Here is a 22972-nt window from a genome sequence, read left to right as displayed (position 1 = left end):
TTTTTTTTTTTTTTTTTTTAAATTTTATTTATTTATTTAATTTTTGGCTGTGTTGGGTCTTCGTTTCTGTGCGAGGGCTTTCTCTAGTTGTGGCAAGCGGGGGCCACTCTTCATCGCGGTGCGCGGGCCTCTCACTATCGCGGCCTCTCCTGTTGCGGAGCACAGGCTCCAGACGCGCAGGCTCAGTAGTTGTGGCTCACGGGCCCAGTTGTTCCACGGCATGTGGGATCTTCCCAGACCAGGGCTCGAACCCGTGTCCCCTGCATTGGCAGACGGATTCTCAACCACTGCGCCACCAGGGAAGCCCTGGTCTCTCTTTAATACACCAGGATTGGACTGGCCCTGCCCAGTAAAAGCCCCACTGAGTGAGCCTCAGCTGCAAGAATTTGCTAATAAAAGTGTCTCCAGCATTTTGCTTTATAGCACCACTATGAATTGCAGCATTAAAAGAAGAAAAAAAAAAAAAAAACCCTTGTCTCAAAAACTAGCTTTATTAACTCTGCCTGGATTAAGGTTACCAGTGAGGCCCACAACAGGGGAAAAAGTGTCACTGTTCCAGTCACACAATGACATAATGAAGTCTACCTGGGGAGGACACACCACTGACCTCCCATTGCTAAACCCAGCAGTCTCTTCTCAGTCCTCCTCTCACTTGACCGCTTACCTTTGATCACCTTCACCTCCTTGAAAACTGCTCTCCCTTGGTTCAGAGGACTGTGCTCGCTAGGTTTCTTCCCAGCTCACAGGTACCGCCTTCTCAGTCTGCTTATCGTCTACTCACTGTCTGTGCCAGGGCCCAACCCCTAATCTCCTCCTCTATCTACACTCACTTTCCTGATGATCTCGTTCAGTTTCCTGGCTTTAAATACCATCCATGTGCTGACTGCTTCCAAATTTACATCTTCAACCCTGAGTTCAACCCAGAACTCATCTGCAGCCTCACATTCAAGTACTGATCTTCCCCCCAAACTTGCTCCTCCCACTATTTTCCCCTCATTAGTAATGGCAACCTCATCCACCCAGTTGCTCAGGCCAAACACCCTGGAGTCCTGTTGACTCTTCCTCCTCTCCCCACACCCAACCCATCAGCAACCCTGACTCCACCCACTTCTACCAGCACAGTCCTGGTCCAAACCACCATGTAGCCTTCAAACTGGTCTCCTTGCTGCCGGCCTTGTCCCCCGGCATATTTTTCACATAGCAGCAAAAATGATCCCTTTTAACATATTAGTCAGACCTTGTCACTCCTCTGATTAAAACACTTCAATGGCTTCCCATCTCATTCAGAATAAAAGTTCAAGTTCTGTTAACAGATTAAGTGCCTTTTGAATTTGGACCATCTCTCCTTCTCTTAGCCCTGTCTGCTCACTACATCCCTGTGTTAGTTTCCTATTGATAGTCTAACAACTTATCACAAACTTACGGCTTTAAATGACACACATTTATTCTTACAGTTCTGGGGGCCAGAAGTCTAAAATCAAGGTGTTGGGGGAACTCCCTGGCGGTCCACATTTCCATTGCAGGAGGCACAGGTTCAATCCCAGGTCGGGGAACTAAGATCCAATAAGCCGCACAGCGTGGCCAAAAAATAAAATAAAATAAAATAAAATCAAGGTGTTGGCAGCAGGGTTGCATTCCTCCTGGAGGCTTCAGGGGACGATCTGTTTCTTTACCTTTTCCAGCTTTGAGGAGCCACGTACATTCCTTGGTTTGCAGCCCCTTCCTCCATTTTCAAAGCCAGCAACATAGCATCTCCTCTCCCCTCTGACCTCCTGCCTCCCTCTAAGGAGCTCTGTAGTCACAATGAACCCACCTGGATAATCCAAGATCACTCCATGTGAAGATCCTTAACTTACATCTGCAAAGGTCTTTTTACCATAAAAGATAACGTAGTCACAGGCCCTCAGGCGGATTAGGGCATGAACATCTCAGGGAGGCCATTACTCAGGTGCCACATCCTAGCCACTCTGACCTTCCTGCTGTTCCTCACACAACAGGCACACTCACCTCAAGGCCTCTGCACCTGCTATTCCCCTCTGCCAGAGACCTGCCCAGCTTCCTTCTTCCCTCCTTCAGGTCTCTGCTGAAAGGTCACCTTCTCTATGAAGTCTTCCCTGGCCACCCCAGATGATACAACCCCCAACATCATCTCTGCTGTCTCATTTTTCTCCATAGCACTTACCACCATCAGATATATTCTATATTTAATGATATATTTACTGCACATAATGTAAAGCTTTCCAAAAGGCAGGGGTTTTTATGTTTTGTTCACTGTCTAGAATGGTACATGGCATGTAGTAGGCCCTCTGTAAATAACTGAATGAGAAGAATAAGTCCAACTTTTTTTTTTTTAAGTTCAACACCTAAAAAAACTGGATTGCTGGGCATATACCCAGAGAAAACCATAATTCAAAAAGACACATGCACCCCAATGTTCATTGCAGCACTATTCACAACAGCCAGGTCATGGACGCAACCTAAATGCCCATTGACAGACAAATGGATAAAGAAGATGTGGTACATATATACAATGGAATATTACTCAGCCATTAAAAGGAACGAAATTGGATCATTTGTAGAGACACGGATGGATCTAGAGACTGTCGTACAGAGTGAAGTAAGTCAGAAAGAGAAAAACAAATATCGCATATTAACGCATACATGTGGAACCTAGAAAAATGGTACAGATGAACAGGTCTGCAGGGCAGAAATTGAGACACAGATGTAGAGAACAAACGTATGGACACCAAGTGGGGAAAGCGGTGGCGGGGGGTGGTGGTGGTGTGATGAATTGGGAGATTGGGATTGACATGTATACACTAATATGTATAAAATAGATAACTAATAAGAACCTGCTGTATAAAAAATAAATAAAATTCAAAACTTATGAAAAAAAAAAAAACTGGATTGTTTTTATTTTCAAAGGTCAGCTCCCGGCATGTGCTGCCCTCAGAAGGCTCTGACTTTCTTATTCAAATATAATCTCTTGCTTTCTGATTTTTTTCTCTTTTAAATTTTAATATGAAAAATTTCAACCACACAAAAGTAAAGTGAACAGCGTAAAAAACCCCCAAGTCACCCCCAATCTGTTCAAATGATTATCAATATTCGGCCATTCTTGTTTCACCTAGCTCCCCGTCTTTTTTCCGGAGGTGCTCTGCTGCTCCCTAACCCCTTTTAGAGGGAGCAGCCACTGCAACCTGGGGAATTAAAAGGAAACTCCTGTGGATGCCTGGGTGTCAGGCATGCACACATCTCCCTGAGAGAAGTCTGGGGGCAAAGGTGGAAATTAAGAATTAAGGGAACCCTGCCAGCAGCTACAGGTCCTCAGAATAATTTCTCCTCTGAAAATCAACCAGGCACGCTTGGCTCTAAATTCCCAACCTTTAAAAATGTCATTAAGATCTGTAGCTAGAAAAACTCAAATTTTAGTTTCTCCTATTTGGACATCTGGGAAGATCATAAGATCACATTTGCCTTGAAACTTTAAATATCATAATCTAATACACTGGGCTTTAGTTCCAGAACTACTTATTTATTTTGGTAACACCTACTTCTTGCTTGCCAATTTTAACATAAATCTTAAGTTTTTAACCTCTCCAGCTTCCTTCTTGTTCTTTATTACATTCTTCAAGGACATTTTTCTACCTTTGACTTGAAAATCATGGCCCTGTTGCCTTTGCAGCTCTATTTCTAAAATTACACATTGTGAAATACACATGACTAAAATATATGCTAAAATTGAAAATGAAAAAATAAAGTTATAGAGATGGAGAACAAATTCGAGGTTGCCAGGGGTTAGGGAAGGGCATGGCTATAAAAGAGTAGCAGGATTCTTGTGATGACAATTCTATATATTGACTGTGTGGTCACTCAAATCTACACATGTGATAAAACTGCGTAGACTTAAATACACACAAATAAGTGTGTATTAAACTGGTGAAATCTGAATAAGCTCCATGGACTTTGCAAATGTCAATTCCTGGTTTTGATATTGGGCTACAGTCTGCAAGACATTACGAATGGAGGAAACTGGGGGAAGGGTACACAGAGCTTCTCTGCACTATTTTTTGCAACTTCTTATGAATTTATAATTACTTTTTAAAGTTTTTTAAATGAACATTGGTAAATACTTAAAAACCTTTACTCCTTAGAATTACTCATGTTGTAATATAACAGCACACTCACTTTTCTCATAAAAACCAAACAATTTTGTAATTTCGAAATCGACAATTTTGTCATTGTTGTCCATTTTAAAATATTACCCATTTAAGTGTTCGGCAATCCTGTGGACACACACACACACACACACACACACAAAAGAACAAAAAATTATAAGTAGCAAAATGATAAACTGCTCAATGAACTGCCCCAAGCGTAACTGCTTACTAAAAAGCCACACTGTTTGAGACATCCCAGCATGATACTCTCCCACAGAGATACTAAATCCCTCGAGGGACAAGTATGGATACCAAGGAGCTAGGAAGGTCAGCATTCAGGGTACACAGGACCACAAACTAACGTAAGGGGACTTTAGTTTTGAAGCGTAAAGCCTCACAAAGCAGAAAAGAGAGGGGATGCAGAAAGGAGACAAAGTCAGAGCCAAATCAATTCTCCAGTATAGTCTGTGGCATAATGAAATCTCAGAAGTCCGCCCCAATCAGGGTTCCTTACTGTTAGTCAGTTACCAATTTGGCATAAGGATCTAAGCAAACAGGTTTTCTCCAAGGGCACACATATAGTTTATGGTGCCAATTCCACATAACTGGCCCAACCAATTTCACTGAAATCCCAAGGCGGCCAGATTAAAAGAGAACCAGAGAGAAAGAGCGAGACGGAGAGAGCAAGCCCCCTCTAAAATAAAATCATAAAGCAGCAGGACATTCCATTCAACAGAAGGCCCTTTTCCTGTTTCAAAAATAAAAACACCATGAGAAACAAATGAAAATGCTACTTATTTTTATTACTCTGAGGTTTTCTTTTAATGCTTGAGAAAAACAAAGCCAAGTCACAAACTACTGGCCATCCATCGTCATCTTTGTGCAAAAGCTCTACGAAAAAAATCCTGGCTTAGAAGATCAGAGCCACCTCAGGGGTTCTGTTTAAGGATATTTTCTATTCTTATACATGTGCTCTAAAAATTAGGTTCAACCACAAAAACCCAAATCCAACTGGCCCAAGAGGGAAGAATTCTGGTGCACAATTGGACTACTGTGTTGCAAATTAAACTGTTCACACCTGCAGAATAATCTCACCAGCATAACCAATCTACCCTGGAATGCAGCCCCACTATACCAAAAGGGGGATTTCTTCTTCCACCAGATCCTATCTTTCACTGATAAACTCTCTGGATGAGAAAACCAGCAGCAGATGTGAAAGCCACATGGCCCTCTACAAAGCAGGAGAGCAAAAGCAATGCAAAAAGAAATGATTCCTTAAACAGCAGCTCCCTATCAAGAATGAAGATTTTATCATCTCAGGCTGACTTTGTGGAAAGCTAGCTATTAGACCCTATTCCAAGACTTTGGCTAACAGCATCAGGCTGAAATCCAGGAGCTAGACTCGTTTAGCTACACCCTTGTTTTCAACTCTTGGGAACAGGGCCAATGTGTAAAGTTAGAATATAACAAATCCAATTTCCAAGGCAAAGAAGAAGACAATGTAGGTACTCTTACTTAATGCAGTCAGTAGGCTCTGAGCATGGTTTACACTTCAAACATTTTTATTTTGTGAATTTTAGCCTCTGCATAGTTTCTTCCGAAAGATTTCCACACCCTGCATCAAAAAATATTTGCCAATACCCCACCCCCGTAACTGATGCTGTGGCAATCAAAATTACTGAACACTTTCTCAAATTCATATTTAAGTAGAAAAATAATTTTGATTAAGCAAAATGCTTCATAATAGGGTAAAACCATAATAGAGGAATAGAGTAAAACCAGAAACTCTCTAAATTGTCCTGTATTTTGTGTCATTTCACTGAACTGCCATGGAGTTAGACAGCTCTAGAGTCTAAGTTTGTCTACAGTTTTCACCACCCTCAAACTGCCTTAATATTTTTAACTTCATATTCATGGTGGTGTTTCGGATTTTTATTGTATAGTTCTCCTACCACTCAATTTCACCGAACTCTTTCTCCTGAAGGTACAGCAACTTGTATCAAATGCATTACAGGATCCAGGGATGGGAAACAGTAACCACTAAACAAATTACTTCTTTGGCAACGGATACCCCAGTGCCTTCTGGGGAACACAGTTGTCCATGAAAAGCCAAATGGTCAGCGATCACATACACATTTAACTTATGAGAAATTAGACATTCTTCACCAAAAGGAAGAGGATAACAGACTAACTTTAATGATATAAATGCTTGCCTCTTAAAGCATGGCCAAAGCCACACTGGCATCACCTGGCAGAAATGCAGATCATTGGGCCACACCCCAGACCTCCTGAATCCGAATTAGCATTTTATCAAGATCCCCTGCGATTCATGCACACAATAAAGTCCAGCCTAGACTGTATCTCCCACCATTCCACGCCATGGGCACGTGCCCCAGAGTAGGCATGAGATGGGTGACGCCGATCTGCAGTTCCCTCGGTGGATCTCAGCTCTCACATGCCTCTCGCCTCACTGAGTGGAATTCTGGTGTTTGAAGGGTAATTTGGATTATACAGTGGAACATGACTTCACTGTTTTGTCCCCAGGCTGACCCTCAGCTCCCAACCTAACGACTGGCTTGACTGAACCAAGGCCTTGCATCTTTGCATTAGAAACGGTGAGGACATTAACAGGTCTGGCGATCTCAGTAAAGGCAAGTACAACCTTGTCAGCCTTGAGCACGCTGCCACAGGTCAGCCATAACTCAGACTGCAGGAGGAACACAGCTTTGGGACAGACGGTCACAAAAAGATAAACACGACATGGTGATGTGGAACATAATCGTTTAAGTTCAAGGTTGCTTTCCTTCAAGTAAAGCTACTATCCAACTCATAAATTCTTTAAAGTTTGTCATTCTGTAAAGTAAATTTCTGCTATGGAGGAGCTTCCCATACTTGAATTACACATGTAGGTAAATCCTGACCATCCGTTAATGACAGCTTACCTGTGCGCACCTTCCTAGTTCTTTTCTGTCCAGATACTGAAATATATTGATTGCCAACTCGTAAGGCAGTTGGATATCAAAGAAGGGCACGTCATCCATTTCATTCTGAGGAGGAAAAAAGAAAAGAAATAAGCTTAAGATTCTGAGATATGAAAATGTTCAAATTTACAGGTCCTTTAAATGACCAGCAATAGCCTTAAGTGGTGACAAGAGGGACGATGCTGATTCCCAGGAGGAGCAAAGCGTTCTCACTATTCCACAGAGCACAGTCACAGAACTCATTCAGAGCCTGACAGCTACTCTCAATTCTCTGGCCCCCACAAGCTCACCCTCCTTACATTCACTTATAAGCTCCACAAGACCATTTCCCGTAATGCTTCAAAAAGGAGAAGCAGGGGTGCCATCTCACAACCTGGGGTGTGCCACAGGAATCAATGCAAAGGTTTGTGGAAAACCTCTCAGCTTCTAAGGAAAGGTGAGTGGTAGGCAGTCAAGAAAGAGCCTTGGAATCAGGGAGGCCACTGGTCCTTCCAGGACAACTGCTACTAGCCCCCAACTTGGAGGGGGGTGAGTGCCCACAGCGAAGAAAGGCTGACCTAGGTCACTGCAGTGTTTTCATCAGGAAGAGGGGGACGGGGCTGTGAATGTGAGCAAAGAGTAAACAAATGAAGTGCTGCTCTTGAGCAAGGTGAGTCCGGCTCCCCGTGGCCACAGGAGAAGCACAAGGTTTCCTAATGCACCCGGGGGCTTGTGCTGCTTAACCTGAGTGAGCCAGTGCAAACAGAGCAGTTCTTCTTTGGTGTCATTTATTAATGTGGAGAAATTAGAGCTCGCCTGCCTTTGGATAAGCAATTAGGGATGAGGTAATAGGCTTTATTTGAGAGATAAGGCTGTCATGACGATCCTGGTAGCACAAAGAAATACGAGGGTGAAACAGAAAAAAGGCCAAGTGTGCACATGTATCCCTCTGCCTGTTCCCGAATCCACCTGCCAAAGCTCACTTTGGTGTATGCTCCTGTAAAGCTGGGGAAAGCAGCGCTCTTCAACCCAACAAAACGTGCTTAATAAAATTCATTTTTAATAAGCTTTGGCTGACATCAGTGACTTACTGGTTGCAAGCAAATTATTAATTCACCACTCAAATACAACAGTTGTATATTGCAAGGCTGCATGAAAAGAATCAGCATTTTTAAGGGAGTGTGAGCACTGACTTAAACCCTACCACGATTCAGGGTGAAGATTTTTCTGGAATCATGTTTCCATTCATCTAGGAGTCTCAGGGCTAAAAGATAATCCAGGGCATAAGGAGGTAATGTATTCAATTGCAAAAACAGCGCAAGGCTAAGCATGAGGGCCAAGAAGGATCTCTAGAGGAAAAAAGAGGAAGAGTTGACAGTTCTCGGTGGGTAAAGAAGGAACGGAATGTTAAATCAGGACAGAAGTGTTGGCTGTACAGAAAACAACAGAAAAAATCTGCAAGTGTAACTGGAAGACAAAGGGGTCCTTGCCTAAAAAAATAATGGAAAGTCATTTGTCTAATGTCATGCTAGGTCCCCTCCTACAGCTAATCAGCTTTACTCACCAAGAAAGAGAGGCATCACTTTCTCTATGCCCAGATCCAACTTGAGACTCCTTATCTTAACTATGGAGGGAATCGAGGAAAGCTGCACACAGTACAAGACTATCATTCACAGCCCTGGACTTCCTTCTGCTTACTCTTTTGGATTTTTTGACTATGGTGAGGTGGAGAAGCCTACCTTATCCACTCAGTAAAGAAACAAGAGAAGAATGTTCCCTGTCCTCATACAAGCAGAATAAAGGCAAAGAAAAGTCTGCACTCATGCAAAGTGAACTCATAATTAGCTTTTTTTTTTTTCTCCCCGCTGCCAGAAGCATTGCTTTCTTCAATCGGTCCCTTCGGGACTCCCTATAAACTGATGTCTGTACTTGACACTACTGCGATGAAGCATGAGAAATCATGTGTGTTTTTAGTTTTGCTGGTGCAGAAAAGTCACAATTCTGGTGGCAGGTGCCTTCTCCCTTTTGCCTGTTCGTTGGCCAGTTCTCTATTCTCATCCTAGAAAATAACGCCTCTGCCTTAGCATACTCCAAACTCTGCCACCATCCTCCTTCATCCCAGCCCCCATGACCTCTGGGATGCAGCAGAGCATGGAGGTTTAGAGCACAGATTCCAACTGATCATCCTAGTTCTGCCACCTGACTAGCCACGAGACCAGGCTAAATGCATCTGATTCTTAGCTTCCTCATCTATGAAACAGATACTAACACACCTATTGTGTTATTCATAGGGCAGTTATGAGAATAAAATGAAATAATACATGGAAAGGGCCTGGCACAAGTATCCAGGCTAAGCATGCAATAATTGATTGTTAATAGTACTATTTTCTTTCCTTGAGTGGCATTCCAGGTCCCTTTTTTTCCTTCAACACATACTTTTGATTAGGTCCACATTCCACGTAGCCCCCACGTCAGCTTGTTGTTTACACAGAAAGTTGTCTCCCCTTGTCACAAGATAAGCACATGACAGTCGATGACAGTGGAAAGGGGATGGTACAGCAGAAGCTGTCATTCAGAAATATGAATACTGAAAGTATCCACACAACAAGGGCTTTTCCAAGAGGGCTTTTAAAAAAGAATCATCAATTTAAAATGATTATACCACAGTAATAACTACAGACGGATCTGCTCTAGTGCACAGAGGATGAAAAGGAGGTAGCCAGCAGGGTGTGAATGACCAGTCTGGGGTATTAGGGCTCCCACACCAACAAAGTCAGAGACGCCATGCTGGTCTCACTGTTAACACACGGTGTGATTGTTCTTGATCATTTATAAGTTCTGGAGAGCAACAACTGCTTCAAAGCACTGAATTATAATTATGTAAACACCAACATCACAAAGCCAAACTTTTTTTTAAATCACTGTGCTCTTAGAAAAGAGAACTCTCCTACACTGTTGGTGGGAATGTAAATTGATACAGCCACTATGGAGAACAGTATGGAGGTTCCTTAAAAAACTAAAAATAGAACTACCATATTACCCAGCAATCCCACTACTGGGCATACACCCTGAGAAAACCATAATTCAAAAAGAGTCATGTACCACAATGTTCATTGCAGCACTATTTACAACAGCCAGGACATGGAAGCAACCTAAATGTCCATCGACAGATGAATGGATAAAGAAGATGTGGCACATATATACAATGGAATATTACTCAGCCATAAAAAGAAACGAAATTGAGTTATTTGTAGTGAGGTGGATGGACCTAGCATCTGTCATACAGAGTGAAGTAAGAGAAAGAGAAAAACAAATACCGTATGTTAACACATATATATGGAATCTAAAAAAAAAAAAAAAAAAGGTTCTGAAGAACTTAGGGGCAGGACAGGAATAAAGACGCAGACGTAGAGAGTGGACTTAAGGACACGGGGAGGGGGAAGGGTAAGCTGGGACGAAGTGAGAGAGTGGCATGGACATATATACACTACCAAATGTAAAATAGCTAGCTAGTGGGAAGCAGCCGCATAGCACAGGGAGATCAGCTCAGTGCTTTGTGACCACCTAGAGGGGTGGGATAGGGAGGGTGGGAGGGAGACACAAAAGGGAGGGGATATGGGGATATATGTATACATATAGGTGATTCACTTTGTTATACAGCAGCAACTAACACAATAATGTAAAGCAATTATACTCCAATAAATACGTTAAAAATAATAATAATAAAATAAAAGGTGTGAAGAGTGGGGAAAAAAAATTACTGTGCTCTTAGAATTGCATCTAAACTCCAAAATGATGGTCAATCCCAAACAGATCAAGTCCCAAACTCTTATGTAAATGACCTTCCCTGTTGCTACCACTGGCTGGGAATGGCAGGGAAAAAAAAAAAGAAACCAACATACTAAAGGAAGGTCCACATCTCCACATCTTAAGAAATATGTAGGGGCTTCCCTGGTGGCGCAGTGGTTAAGAATCCGCCTGCCAATGCAAGGGACACGGGTTCGAAACCTGGCCTGGGAAGATCCCACATGCCGTGGAGCAACTAAGCCCGTGCACCACAACTACTGAGCCTGCGCTCAGGAGCCCGCAAGCCACAACTACTGAGCCCACGTGCCACAACTACTGAAGCCTGCGTGCCTAGAGCCTGTGCTCCACAACAAGAGAAGCCACCGCAATGAGAAGCCCACGCACTGCAACGAAGAGTAGCCCCCGCTCACCGCAACTAGAGAAAGCCTGCCCACAGCAATGACGACCCAACACAGCCAAAAATTTAAAAAAAAAATAAATAAATAAATAAATAAATAAATTTATTAAAAAAAAAAAAAAAGAAATATGTAGACCCACAAGGTCAGGAGACCAAATGCTGAAGTTTCATGTTGCACCCTTAGAATCTTTCTGGCAAGACATTCTATCACTGGCTCTTGTAGTGGAGGCTGTGGTGGGTCACTCAGATTCCCCCTCCGCATCCATGACACTTTCCCCCCAGATGCCCAGAATGCTGCCTGCCACTGGCTCACAGCTGTGTCCCTTCCCAGGCACTGCCCTTGGCCAAAAAGCGGCCTCATTCCAGGTTACACTCCCTCCTCGAGGGCAGTGTGCACCCAATGACTACTCAACAGCTGACTATAAAGACCTCTATGTGGGACCCCTCAGAAAGGCCAACCCACGAAACCACCTGCATGCAAATCTCTATCTCAGAGTCTGTTTCACGGAAAATCTAATCTTTATTCCCAAATAGTCTTGTGTTCAGCACATTCACAAGGGCTCTTATGCACAACTCCAGAGACATTAGTCTAGGTAACCTACTTCCCTTTCTACTAAGGAGGCAACAGTGGAATGCAGGTAAGTTAGAGTGATGTTATTATACCAAAAAACAAAAAACTAGAGCAGCTTCAAGGTTAAGTAAATCACTCATAAACTTCTCTCTCTTATTATTAGTAACATATCACTTGGGGAACACCTTACAAAAGATTGAGAGTTACGAGCATGCTTGATCCTGTGGTTAAATATCTAATTCTTTTATAGGTACAGCATAATTTGACAAGGATGTGGAGCCACATCCTGGACAGAGGCTGCAGCCCAGTAACCACATATACCTTAATAGCAGCAGCAAGAAGGTCCTAAGCACTCTCATTTGGTACTACCCTGGTTCACAAAGTAAAAAAAAAAACCGAAAACTACTACTTGCTACTAGTGTGCAGAGAAATACCCTGCCATCTAAAAGGTGCTACTAGCGCTTGCTTCGGCAGCACATATACTAAAATTGGAACGATACAGAGAAGATTAGCATGGCCCCTGTGCAAGGATGACGCAAATTCATGAAGCGTCCCCTATTTTTAGCAATTATACTCCAGTAAAGATGTTAAAAAAGAATTTAACTGCAGTCTCTAAATAGAAAAAAAAATTAAAAATAAAAAAAATTAAAGGTGCTATCAGACTTCCATCTAGGCTATTTTGAAGCATACAGCCACCCTAAAAGTTATGGGCCACATTAACCAACTATATCTATACTAACTTAAATATGGAAATGGACAAGTTGGCAGTTCAGAAACTAAGATATCCCAAGAAGAAAAGAGACACTTGAAATATAGGAAACTTGGTCATACTATAAACATGTCAGTATGACTACAATGTTTAGAGAATAATTTAGAATGGACAAATTTATGCTACAGAAGACCAGTAAATTTAAAGTATTAACATTCCTTCAAATTTAAAGAAGGACACCCTTTGGACAACATACAACTTGGGTTTTAATTTTTTTTTTTAATGGTTGAGATATTGATTCTCTCTCCAGTATTGGTGACTCTTGTCCTGTATTATACATCAAAATCATCTGTGGAGGTGTGTGTGTGTGTGTGTGTGTGCGCGCGTGCGTGTGCGTGTGTGTGTGCTTTTTAAACCAAAAGCCCAGGGTCTCACTCAGACCTAATGTCCCAAATTCCCAGGGATGGGGCTCAAGCAACTCTTCCTCAGGAATCCCCATACAAACCAAAAGCTGAGAACCACAACCCTAACTTACCAAAAGATGTAAGAATCAATCCTTTCCCAGTCAAGCCAAAAAAAAAAAAAAAAAAAAAGCCACCACAAAAAGGTCATGTTACTTTGTTAATTCAAAGTCAGTGAATACTAGATTTTCCCAAAGTCTACTGGACTTACTCCAAAAACGCTAAGAGAAATTGCAAATAGATCCATCCCCAGGGAGGCTGATTTGTACTCTTATGTGCTAATGTAAGACTAATTCTGTAAATGGACTGGTTTTGTGCCTTACTGTTAGAAATTTAATCTGTCTTCTCTTGTTTAGTAGAAGAAGGGATAATTACTAAGAGCCAAATCAGTAAAAAGTGAAGAAACTGACTTAAAGTTTGTTCCCAGTGTAATCTCCAGGGCAAACAACACGAAAGATCTCTCTAGATGGTGTTTTAAGAAACTAAGAAAAGCACCTGAGTTCAAACAATAGATACATAGCATTTCTGCTAAATCTGTCACTGAAAGGAGACTGTTTTCTACATGAATTTATCTCAACTTTCTACATACTGCTAAGGAGTAGACGCACACAATCTCAATCAGAAGGAATAGATGAGTTCCAGTTTCACCCACATTTTCTTTAAGAAAAATAAAATTAGTTGATTAGGGGAAAAAAAGGTCTGAAACACTGTCAAGATAAACAGCCATTCATTTACATTCCCAAATGTGTCTCAAAACACGTTCTTATTTATACAAAAGAAAAAAAATGACAGAAGTCCACCAAAATGTTAACAGCTGTAGCCACTGAGCAATGACATTACAAGAGATTTTTGTTTTCGTCTTTCTATTCTTCTGAATTTCCTCAATATTTTTACAATAACCATGTGATAGTTTCACAAAGAAAAACAATACATTTTTAAGATAAGGTGTTTTATGTTCAAAACACCATCTGAATTCAAGTCCATGCCAGGTGCTCGGCGGAGGGAGGTACTGTTAGCAAATGTATAAGAAATGATATCAACACTCAAAGAGCTAAAATCTTTTATAGAGCTAAATCACTGTCACGTAAAATGGAATAAAAACTGGAGTCTACAAAAGGCAATAGAGATAGGCCCCCAAGGTATTCCCAAGTTCATCAGGAAGCCAGCTATTTAGAACCTGGAAATCATTTCTCCGAAGCAACAATGCTGTAAAGAGTGGTTAAGCTCCCAAGCAGTCCACAAAAAGCCAACTTATCTTTTAACATTTAACCTAATCCCCTGCCTCACTATGAGAAAGAGCAAAAGGTATTCAATAAATTTTTGTTGACAGCATACGTGGATGATATAACTGAACTTTAACACTACAATATCTAACAGGTACATCGCACTGCATACAGTAGATGCACATTAATCGTCCATGGGATTTGATTTTTTGTAATGGGCTTTCCCACTTCAAGAGCAATTATCATTCACCACCTACTGGTATAATTCCCCTGGGCACTCTGGCAAGGGGTGGACACAAGAGAGCAATCTAAACGACTGGGCAGCGAGGGCTGCGGCGACCCCGGGAAGCCGGGCAGTGGAGAAAGCTAGGGAGGCAGAGGAGGCACGACCTCTGCTTTCAAGGCCCCCTTTTAGTCTAAACTGGGATACAGTTTTTCTCTCCAGAAAGAAGGCTGGAGGGGGAGGGGGAGCTCCCTTATCAAAAGCTTCCGGTCCCAGAGGAGCCTGTGTGGGTATGGTTTGTTTGTGGAAAGATTTTCACATCAAGGGTCCCAAATACTCCAAGCACATTCGTACCATCAGAATTGGCTATATAATTTGTAGAGCCCAGTGGAAAATGGAAATGAGGGGCCCCTTGTTTAATATTAAGAATGTCAAGATGGCAACAACAGAGCATTAAACCAAGCACAGGGTGCTTCTAAGCCTGGGGCCCCATGTGACCACACAGGTCACATGGGCCCACGAGGCCAGCTGGCCCTGGCCACCACAGAACCTTTGCACTTGCCATTCTCTGCCTAGAATGCCCTCCCCCAAATCTCTGCACACTTGCTCCCTCACCTCTTCCATAAGCATGACCTTCCCAGGAAGGCCCTCTTGGATAGCACCATCCCCAACACATACACACTACCCTTCCACCTACTTTATTCTTCTCCAGGGCATCTATTACCTGACAATTATTTGGTCATTGTCCATCTCCCTCTTGCCCGGAATGTGGGCTTTATAAGAGCATGAATTTTTTCTCACTTGTTCACTGCTGTAGCCTCAGTGCCTAGAAGAGTACCTGGTACCAGGAAGCCACCTAATGAGTACTTGAGGAGTGAATGAATGGAGCCCAGGCTGCTTCAAGCAGCAGAACCTTTCAACAAACAGACGTCCTAAGTTACAAGCTGTTCTAGTGTACACAGAGACCATTTCAAAACGTGCCCAAGTAGACATGTGCTCACTCATAACAGGAAAAAAATGCACGGCACTGACAAGAGAACGTTTTAGTTGGAGTAAAGGAAAAGGCAGAGAACCTTGGGCTGGAGGGATCAGGGGAGAGTTAACATAGGAACAAGAATCAAGTTAAGCCTTAAAAGGAAGGCAAAGGACAGAAAGAGGAAGGAAAGTCACTCCAGGTAAGCCAATGCATGAGTTCACATTTGACTCGGTTGCCTTCTCATCTTGTATTAGTCAGTTTCCTTACTTGTTTCTAACTTTAAAAAAAGAGGAAAGTCAAGTCATCAAATTGACCTTGTTGACAACATAGATGTAGGCTCTGACAAATTAAATATTGACAAAGTGAGCAATAAATATTGGCCAACAGTATTAAACCTTTCATCAGGCCTGAAAACCCAAATCGTACCTCTCTGAATGTTCACAGGGGTTCTAACCATCATAGAGCCTCCTTATAAGGCTGCTGTTGGAAGCAGCAGCTCTGCCCATGTTATTTCAATCCCACACATGCCGACGGGGCCCTCACTGCACTGAGTACCATAGGTGGGGTTACAAGAGGAAGACAAGAGACCCTGCCCTCCAGGGATTCCAGGGGGCGGCTTGAAGCAAGAGGCTCACCAGGGATAAGCTTTAGCAAAGAGGAAGTGAGACAGTATAATGAACTCTTCTGCAATACTAATGATAATAATAGCACCAGCTTTAATTTACTGCCTACTTATTGTAAGCCAGCTTGGTGCTAAGAATGTCCCAGCCTCTACACAAGATCATACTAACCTGGTCCTCATTTGATAAATAAGGCAGGCTAAGTGACCTGCCCAAGGTCAGACAACCAGTCAGCGGCAGAGACCGCATCTGAACTCCAGTCCGCCCGATTCCAAGCCTGGACTTGTAACCAGAGCCATCCTGTTCCATTAATGCTACCCTTTCAGTTAAAAGAAGCGAGACTAGGCTTCTGAGCTCAGGGACTGGGTCCATTCTGCTTACTACTGATTCCCTGGCACCCAGCTGACCCACAAATATGTTGGATGAACAGAAACCACTTACATTGCTACAGTTAGTGCTGCTTCAAACAGTTACCCACTTAGAGTGGTCATCTGTTGTTTCTGCCCAACCTCCATCCCCTCTTTTCTTTTAGGAAACCACCCCACTCTTAGTCAACATGGCTTAGGTGGGGCTGACCCCACTCTTAGTCAACATGAGTGGGCAGTGGATATGGGCCTGGCCAATTTGCGTCAGTGACTGGTTTGAGGATGGCTCCATGACCCGGTCTGGATCAATGGGAATTTAAGTTCATGACTTCTGCTGCATAAAACAGATGCTCTCTTTCCCCTGGGTTGCTAAGCTGACAGAATATAAGACTGGAGTTGCTGGCAGCCATTTTATCCCAAGTTGGGATAAAGCCAATTCTATGAATAAAGCCAAGGCTACGAATAAAGCCAACAAAAGGAAAGCAGGACTGAGAGATGGAGAGATTTCTACAGAGAAAAAAAATTTTGTAACTATTGAGGTAACTGATGTTAACTAAACTTACTGCGGTAATCATTTTGTAACATATACATATGTCAAGTCACCGTGCTGTACCTGTCAGTGTTCTATGTCAATTATATCTCAGTAAAACTGGGGTGGGGGGGGGAGGACAAAAAGAGATGGAGAGACTTCTAGTTACATCATAAAACCACCCAGAACAAGGACCACACCTGGAATTTTCAGTTACATGAATCAACAGATTCCAGTTTGGTTTTTTTTTAAGCCAGTCTGAGTTGGGTGCTGACTGCTTGCAGCCCAGAGTCCTGACACATCACCTAAATAGAGACGGGACCAAGCAACTGGATTTCATAACCACCACAGTGAAGAAAGCAGCAGCATACTCGCAATTATACTTCACTAACTGTGAGAAGCCTGAGTTTACTGAGAAAGGGAAAAAAGACAAAAAAGACAAAGTGCCTCCTGCCTCTAAAATTCTATGCAGGGCTGTATCATTTCTTTCACTAACTCAACCATATACCAAGAAGACAATTTAGGTGTCCCTAACTCACCACCTAAAACAGATGGTTTCTAAGCACTATTACTAAAAGCTTCACAAGAGAAGACGAGGCTCAATGGGCGTCATTTCTAAGTTTTCATTTCAGCTGGGCTTGTCTATCAAAGGTCTTGCCTGTACTTGGCCATGTGACACTACAAGGCGATGCTGTTCACGTACCCATCAAGAGGCAATTTCACTCCTGACTGCTAACGTACTAGTTGTTCTTGCTCTAGTGATGATACTGAAAACTGAAGTGAGAGAGACTGCACCAAAAATACAACAGGAGGGCTTCCCTGGTGGCGCAGTGGTTGAGAATCTGCCTGCCAATGCAGGGGACACGGGTTCGAGCCCTGGTCTGGGAAGATCCCACATGCCGCGGAGCAACTAGGCCCGTGAGCCACAGTTACTGAGCCTGCGCGTCTGGAGCCTGTGCTCCGCAACAAGAGAGGCCGCGATAATGAGAGGCCCGCGCACCGCGATGAAGAGTGGCCCCCACTTGCCACAACTAGAGAAAGCCCTCGCACAGAAACGAAGACCCAACACAGCCATAAATAATAAATAAATAAATAAATAAAATAAACCCAAAAAAAGTTAAAAAAAAAAAAAAAATACAACAGGATGTGCTAGTATAGCAGAGTGCTCCAAAGGTGGGGAAAAAGGGGAGAGGGGGTGTTAGGATGTGGTACCGGCTTTTTATTTCCCTTTCATGTCAACTGGATGAGCCTGTCAGAGTTTCTGGGGAGCCCCAAATGGAACTAAATTTTCCTTCTCAGGAGTCACCCACAGATCAAAGGGTTCTTGGGAAGACATAAGGCAAAGACCACAAACTCATGGCCCAAGGCAAATCTAGTCGAAGGAGAGGTGGCGTTTTCTATTAACAAAAACTAAAAGTGGGAAGAGTTTTTGTGGTAGATTGTTATATTAACTAGTCTCCTAATTTGTTTATGCCTCTCTGTGTTCAAGCATTTGGGTATCTGACTCTGGGTGTGGCCATATGAATTGCTTTGGTCAATGAGACAATAACAAACATGACCTAGGCAGAGACTTCAAAAGCCCTTGGGGGCTGGGACTTGCCTTTTTGCTGCTCTCATAACTCTGGTAAGGTCCACCCAGGGCTAATGTGCTGGAAGATGAGACACATAATCCAGACACACACACACAACCAGAAGCGGAGCTGCCTCGCTGACAGGAGTTAACCTCAGACAGGTACATGAGCCCACTCATGCCCAGCCCAACTGCCACTCTGCAAGATGGTGAGCTAAATAAATCTTGGTTGTCTTAAGCCAAAGTTTTGGGGGTTTTTTGTAGCAAAAACTGATAGAGCCCACATAAAAATACATAATTGCAATTTGGGGGGAAAAAACCCTAAAGACTCTGCAACACCAGGACCACATTCCTACATGGCAACAAGCAGCTGAACTGGGCAGAGGCTCTCGCTTTTAACCCAGCCACAGCTTACATTTTCCAATTCATCACTATCATCTCATCCATGCTAGGGTCACATTCAGTTGCCATATGTAGTCTCAGTTGGGTGGTGGTATATTTATAGCAAAGAAGAAAGTGAAATACTATATTCCACATACTCCAGTTACTATGAAAAGTGAAAAAACCAGTACAACCACTTTGGAAAACGGTCATTATCTACTAAGGCTGAACATACACATATCTCGTAACCCAGCAATTCCACTACTAAGCAAATACCCAAGAAGAGTGTGTACATACGTTCCAAAAGATGTACAAAATGTTCACAGCAGCACTATTCCTGACAGCCCCAAACTGGCTATCAACAAACTAGTTATCAACAATGCCTATCAACAGTAGAATTAGTAAGATGTGGCATATTCATAGGGATAAATCTCATACATAATGCTATGCACAAGAACCCAAAAGTATGTGCTGTATGATTCTACTTATATAGTTCAAAATCAGATAAAATTAAAATAAGATGTTAGAAGTCAGGTGAGTGGTTACCCTTGGGTGGAATGGCACACATAGGGGTTCTGAAAAGCTGGTAATGCTGTTCTGTAACCTGGGTGCTGTTTACATCGATGTGTACACTCTTGGAAATACATCAAGATGTACATTTATGGTTGGTACACTTCAATAGAGAGGTTGCCTTTTTAATTTTTAAAAATTGGGGAAACAAGACCAAGAGGAGGGCTGTGCTTCAAGAAAAAATGGTTAAGTATTTTTCTTTAGGGGTATTGTGAAGACAATATCTACACCGTTATGTTTACTACTAAATGTGACAAAAAGAACGGTAGCTGTTATGAAACAAATTATTACAAAAGTATGGCTGGAATCTGAAGACACAACACCTGATGAACTAGGAAAAAAAGGATCAAATGAGTAACATGTAGCCTACTTCACTCATTTGCATTTCCTCCCTGCCCTCTGTGGGCTTTGGGACTTACAACGCCTGAAATACCTTTTCTATAAAGGCTGCCATCATTTCTCAGACTGAAGATACTGGGTGGGTCCCTTAAAACAATTACTTTCCTAAACCTCATCTGTCATATGGGGCTAATGCTGTCCACTGGAGAGGGTCATTGGAAGAACTGAAGAAGACAACGTCTCTAAACCCTGACAAGACAATACCAAGGAGACAAACAAGTAAGCATGCAATGAATTATTATTACTTTATTTTTTATTTATAGCAGTGTCACTGATGATTGCTAAGTACAAAAAACAAACAAAAAAACAAAACCACTAGCTGTGCCTCAAAGTTTGGATGCTCCTCACGGTAGTTTAGAGCCTAGCAGAACCTAATGTGCTGATTCCAAAGGGAGCAGAAGGGATCAAGGGCATATACTCCAGGGCAGGCTTTTTCTAACTATAAATGAAACAGATTCTGAAGTCCCTTGGATCCTCCAGCAGGCAGGCCGTTTCCATTTTTAGGATACTTCAGTTAGGGCTCCACTATTTTTGGTATCAATGCCTGTGCCTCAGGAATGTTACGACAAGAAAGACTAGGGAATCAAGACCTCAAACCAAAATAAGCTGTACAGCTGAGAACAATGTCTCAAACTCACCTGATCATCCCAATCACCAGGTTTCTGGGCCCCTCCTCTAGAAACTGATGCAGCAGGGCTGGGAAGGGCCAGAACCTAGATTTTAATAAGGCTTAATGTGATTGTTACAGCAAGTCAAGTTTAGGGAACTCCTACCTGGTGAAATTTAAAGTCCAACAGATCTGAATCCAAATTCAATCCCAAGAACTTGCAGCTGGGTAACCCTGGGCAAATTACAGAAAACCTGCATTTCCTCCTTTGTAAAATGAGACTGATAATACCTACCTCCCAGGATTGTTGTGACTCCTGAATACAATGCCACTTTCACTGGGGAGGATGTGCGAGGCCCCAAATGTGCCTTTGTCCTAATAATCCACATTCCTGTTTCTCTTTACCCCCAGAGCTGGTCTTGCCTCAGCCTACAAGTTTACTTTTGTGGGGATAACTTCTGTGTAGATCTGGACTGGCCTGAACAGCTTATCAGGTGCTAAGTCACCTTCCCAAGGCATTGAAAAATTTAATTTTTACATGTCAGACTTCTTCAGTGATGACCCACTTCTTACAGAAGCACGCATGACGCCAATATGAATTTTCATATATAAGAATTAACACATTAAATGAGAACGCTTATAACACACACATACACACACAAAAAAAGGTTATATCTAACCTTAGAGATAGGCAGAGCACAGAACCAGAAACTTTGTGAAATCTTACAGCTACTAATGTTATTTGAATATAACTACATATTATGTTGAATAAGCCATTTCTTCTGGAAACAGCTTAGCAATTACAGAATTACTCCCAATTGAGAAGCCATAGACGCTGCCTTTGAGCCCAACTTAAGTCATTAAAACCTGCTGCCTTTTTCCAACTCTTAAACATGAATGTGTTTCAGGTGATCTTGATTGTGCCAACTTTGTGAAAGAGGCTTTTTTTTTTTTTTTTTTTTTTAAAAAGAGAGAGGGTTCCTGGCTTCCTCCAGATTCTGGAAGGGATTCATACCCCACAAAATGGGCACTATGATTAGCATGGAGGTTCTTATCAAAAGTTTTTTTTCTGCTTTAACTGAAGTAATACATGAACAGTTAGAAAAACTTGAATTGTACAAACACTATATAGAGAAAAGTTAAAATTCCTTCCTAACCACGTCGTGAGTTCTCCTCCCCAAAGGCAACCTTGTTAAAAGTTTAGGAACCCTTCTGGATCAGGATTTCTCGGTCTCATACTTGCTGACATTTTAGGCCAAATAATTTTTTGTGGGTGCTGTCCTGTGCACTGTAGAATGTTCATGAGCATTCCTGGCCTCTAACCACTAGACGCTTGCAGCGAACACACCTCCGCCCCAATTGTGGCATCCAAAAATGTCTGCAGACACTGCCAAAACGGGGGACAAAATCGCCCCCAGCTGGGAACCACACCTTCCAGAGATACTCAATGCACGCACACACACAGGGGTGTGTACCTCTACTCATTTCCCCACCCCCACACTGGCGGCACACAGTTACTTTCCAACTCATTAGGCGGTCTGTACCGGGGCGACGGCCAGCCCGTGCCTCGGCGGGAGGCGACGGCCACTCACCAGGTCCCGGATGAGCTGGTCCACCAGCTGCTCCCCGCCGCCGGCAGCCTCGCGGGCCGGAGGGGAGCGGGAACGGCTCGCCGCCTCCTGCCTCTCGGCCCGGGTCGCCCGCGCCGCCGGGGGCCGCCCCGCGCCCTCCAAAAGGCCCTGGGCCAGCGCCAGGTACCCCGAGGCCTGCTGCTCGCCGCGCCCAGGGACCACCTCGGGCCGCCGCGGCCGCCGCTCGGTAGCCTCGGGCCGCCGCCGCTTCCTCAGCGCCTGGGCCTGCGCCAGCTCCTCCTGCCAGCGCCGGCGGAACTCGTCCAGACTGTGGTCGTCCATCGCCGCCGCTCCCGGCCCGCCGCGTCCCCCTCGGCCCACCAGGTGCCACGGGACGGTCCCTCCGCGGGAAGTGTCCGCCGCCGCCGGAAACCGCCGCCGCTGCCGCGCTCTGGTTCCGGGTGGGCTGCCCCGCCCCGCCCCGCCCCGCCCCCAGTGCGTCCCTCCGGCTGTCCCTGGCACTGTGGCTTGCGGCAACCCAGGCCGGGGTCTGTGCCCTGCCCCCGCCCCCAGCTTCTCAACTTTCCGCTTGTGGCTTTTGCCAAGCGCAGACTGTGCGCCAAGCCCTGTTTTTTCATTCAAACATGCATTGAGCAACTACTATGTCAGGCGCTGAGAATTCAGTATTTGAATCTGCAGCAACAAAAATAATCTCTTCCCTCTTGGGGTCTGCATTCAAGTGAGGGGTTGGGAAGGAGGAGGCGTTCAACAAACGAATATGAACGTTTGAATCCGTGGGAGGCGTTATGAAGAAGCTAAAACAAGATAAGGTAATAAAACAAGGCGAGGGACGGGGATGGGCGGATTACTTTT

At 43.5% G+C, this 22972-nt stretch overlaps 1 protein-coding gene across 1 annotated transcript in view; it reads right to left on the bottom strand.

The window, feature by feature from the left end:
- Positions 1-22539, bottom strand: part of FBXW8 (F-box and WD repeat domain containing 8) — a 123587-nt gene extending 101048 nt beyond the window's left edge. The window contains exons 1-2 of the mRNA XM_082355724.1: positions 22121-22539; positions 7103-7207 (exon numbers count right to left, since the gene is read on the bottom strand). Coding sequence (XP_082211850.1) covers positions 7103-7207; positions 22121-22441 — 426 coding nt within the window. The 5' untranslated portion in view covers positions 22442-22539. The remainder of the gene's footprint in view (positions 1-7102; positions 7208-22120) is intronic.
- Between the last annotated feature and the right edge of the window lie 433 nt (positions 22540-22972).

This window comes from Balaenoptera borealis (assembly GCF_965194805.1).
Source record: "Balaenoptera borealis genome assembly, chromosome: 14".
Taxonomy (NCBI): domain Eukaryota; kingdom Metazoa; phylum Chordata; class Mammalia; order Artiodactyla; family Balaenopteridae; genus Balaenoptera; species Balaenoptera borealis.
This window is presented reverse-complemented; position numbering and strand designations above follow the sequence as displayed.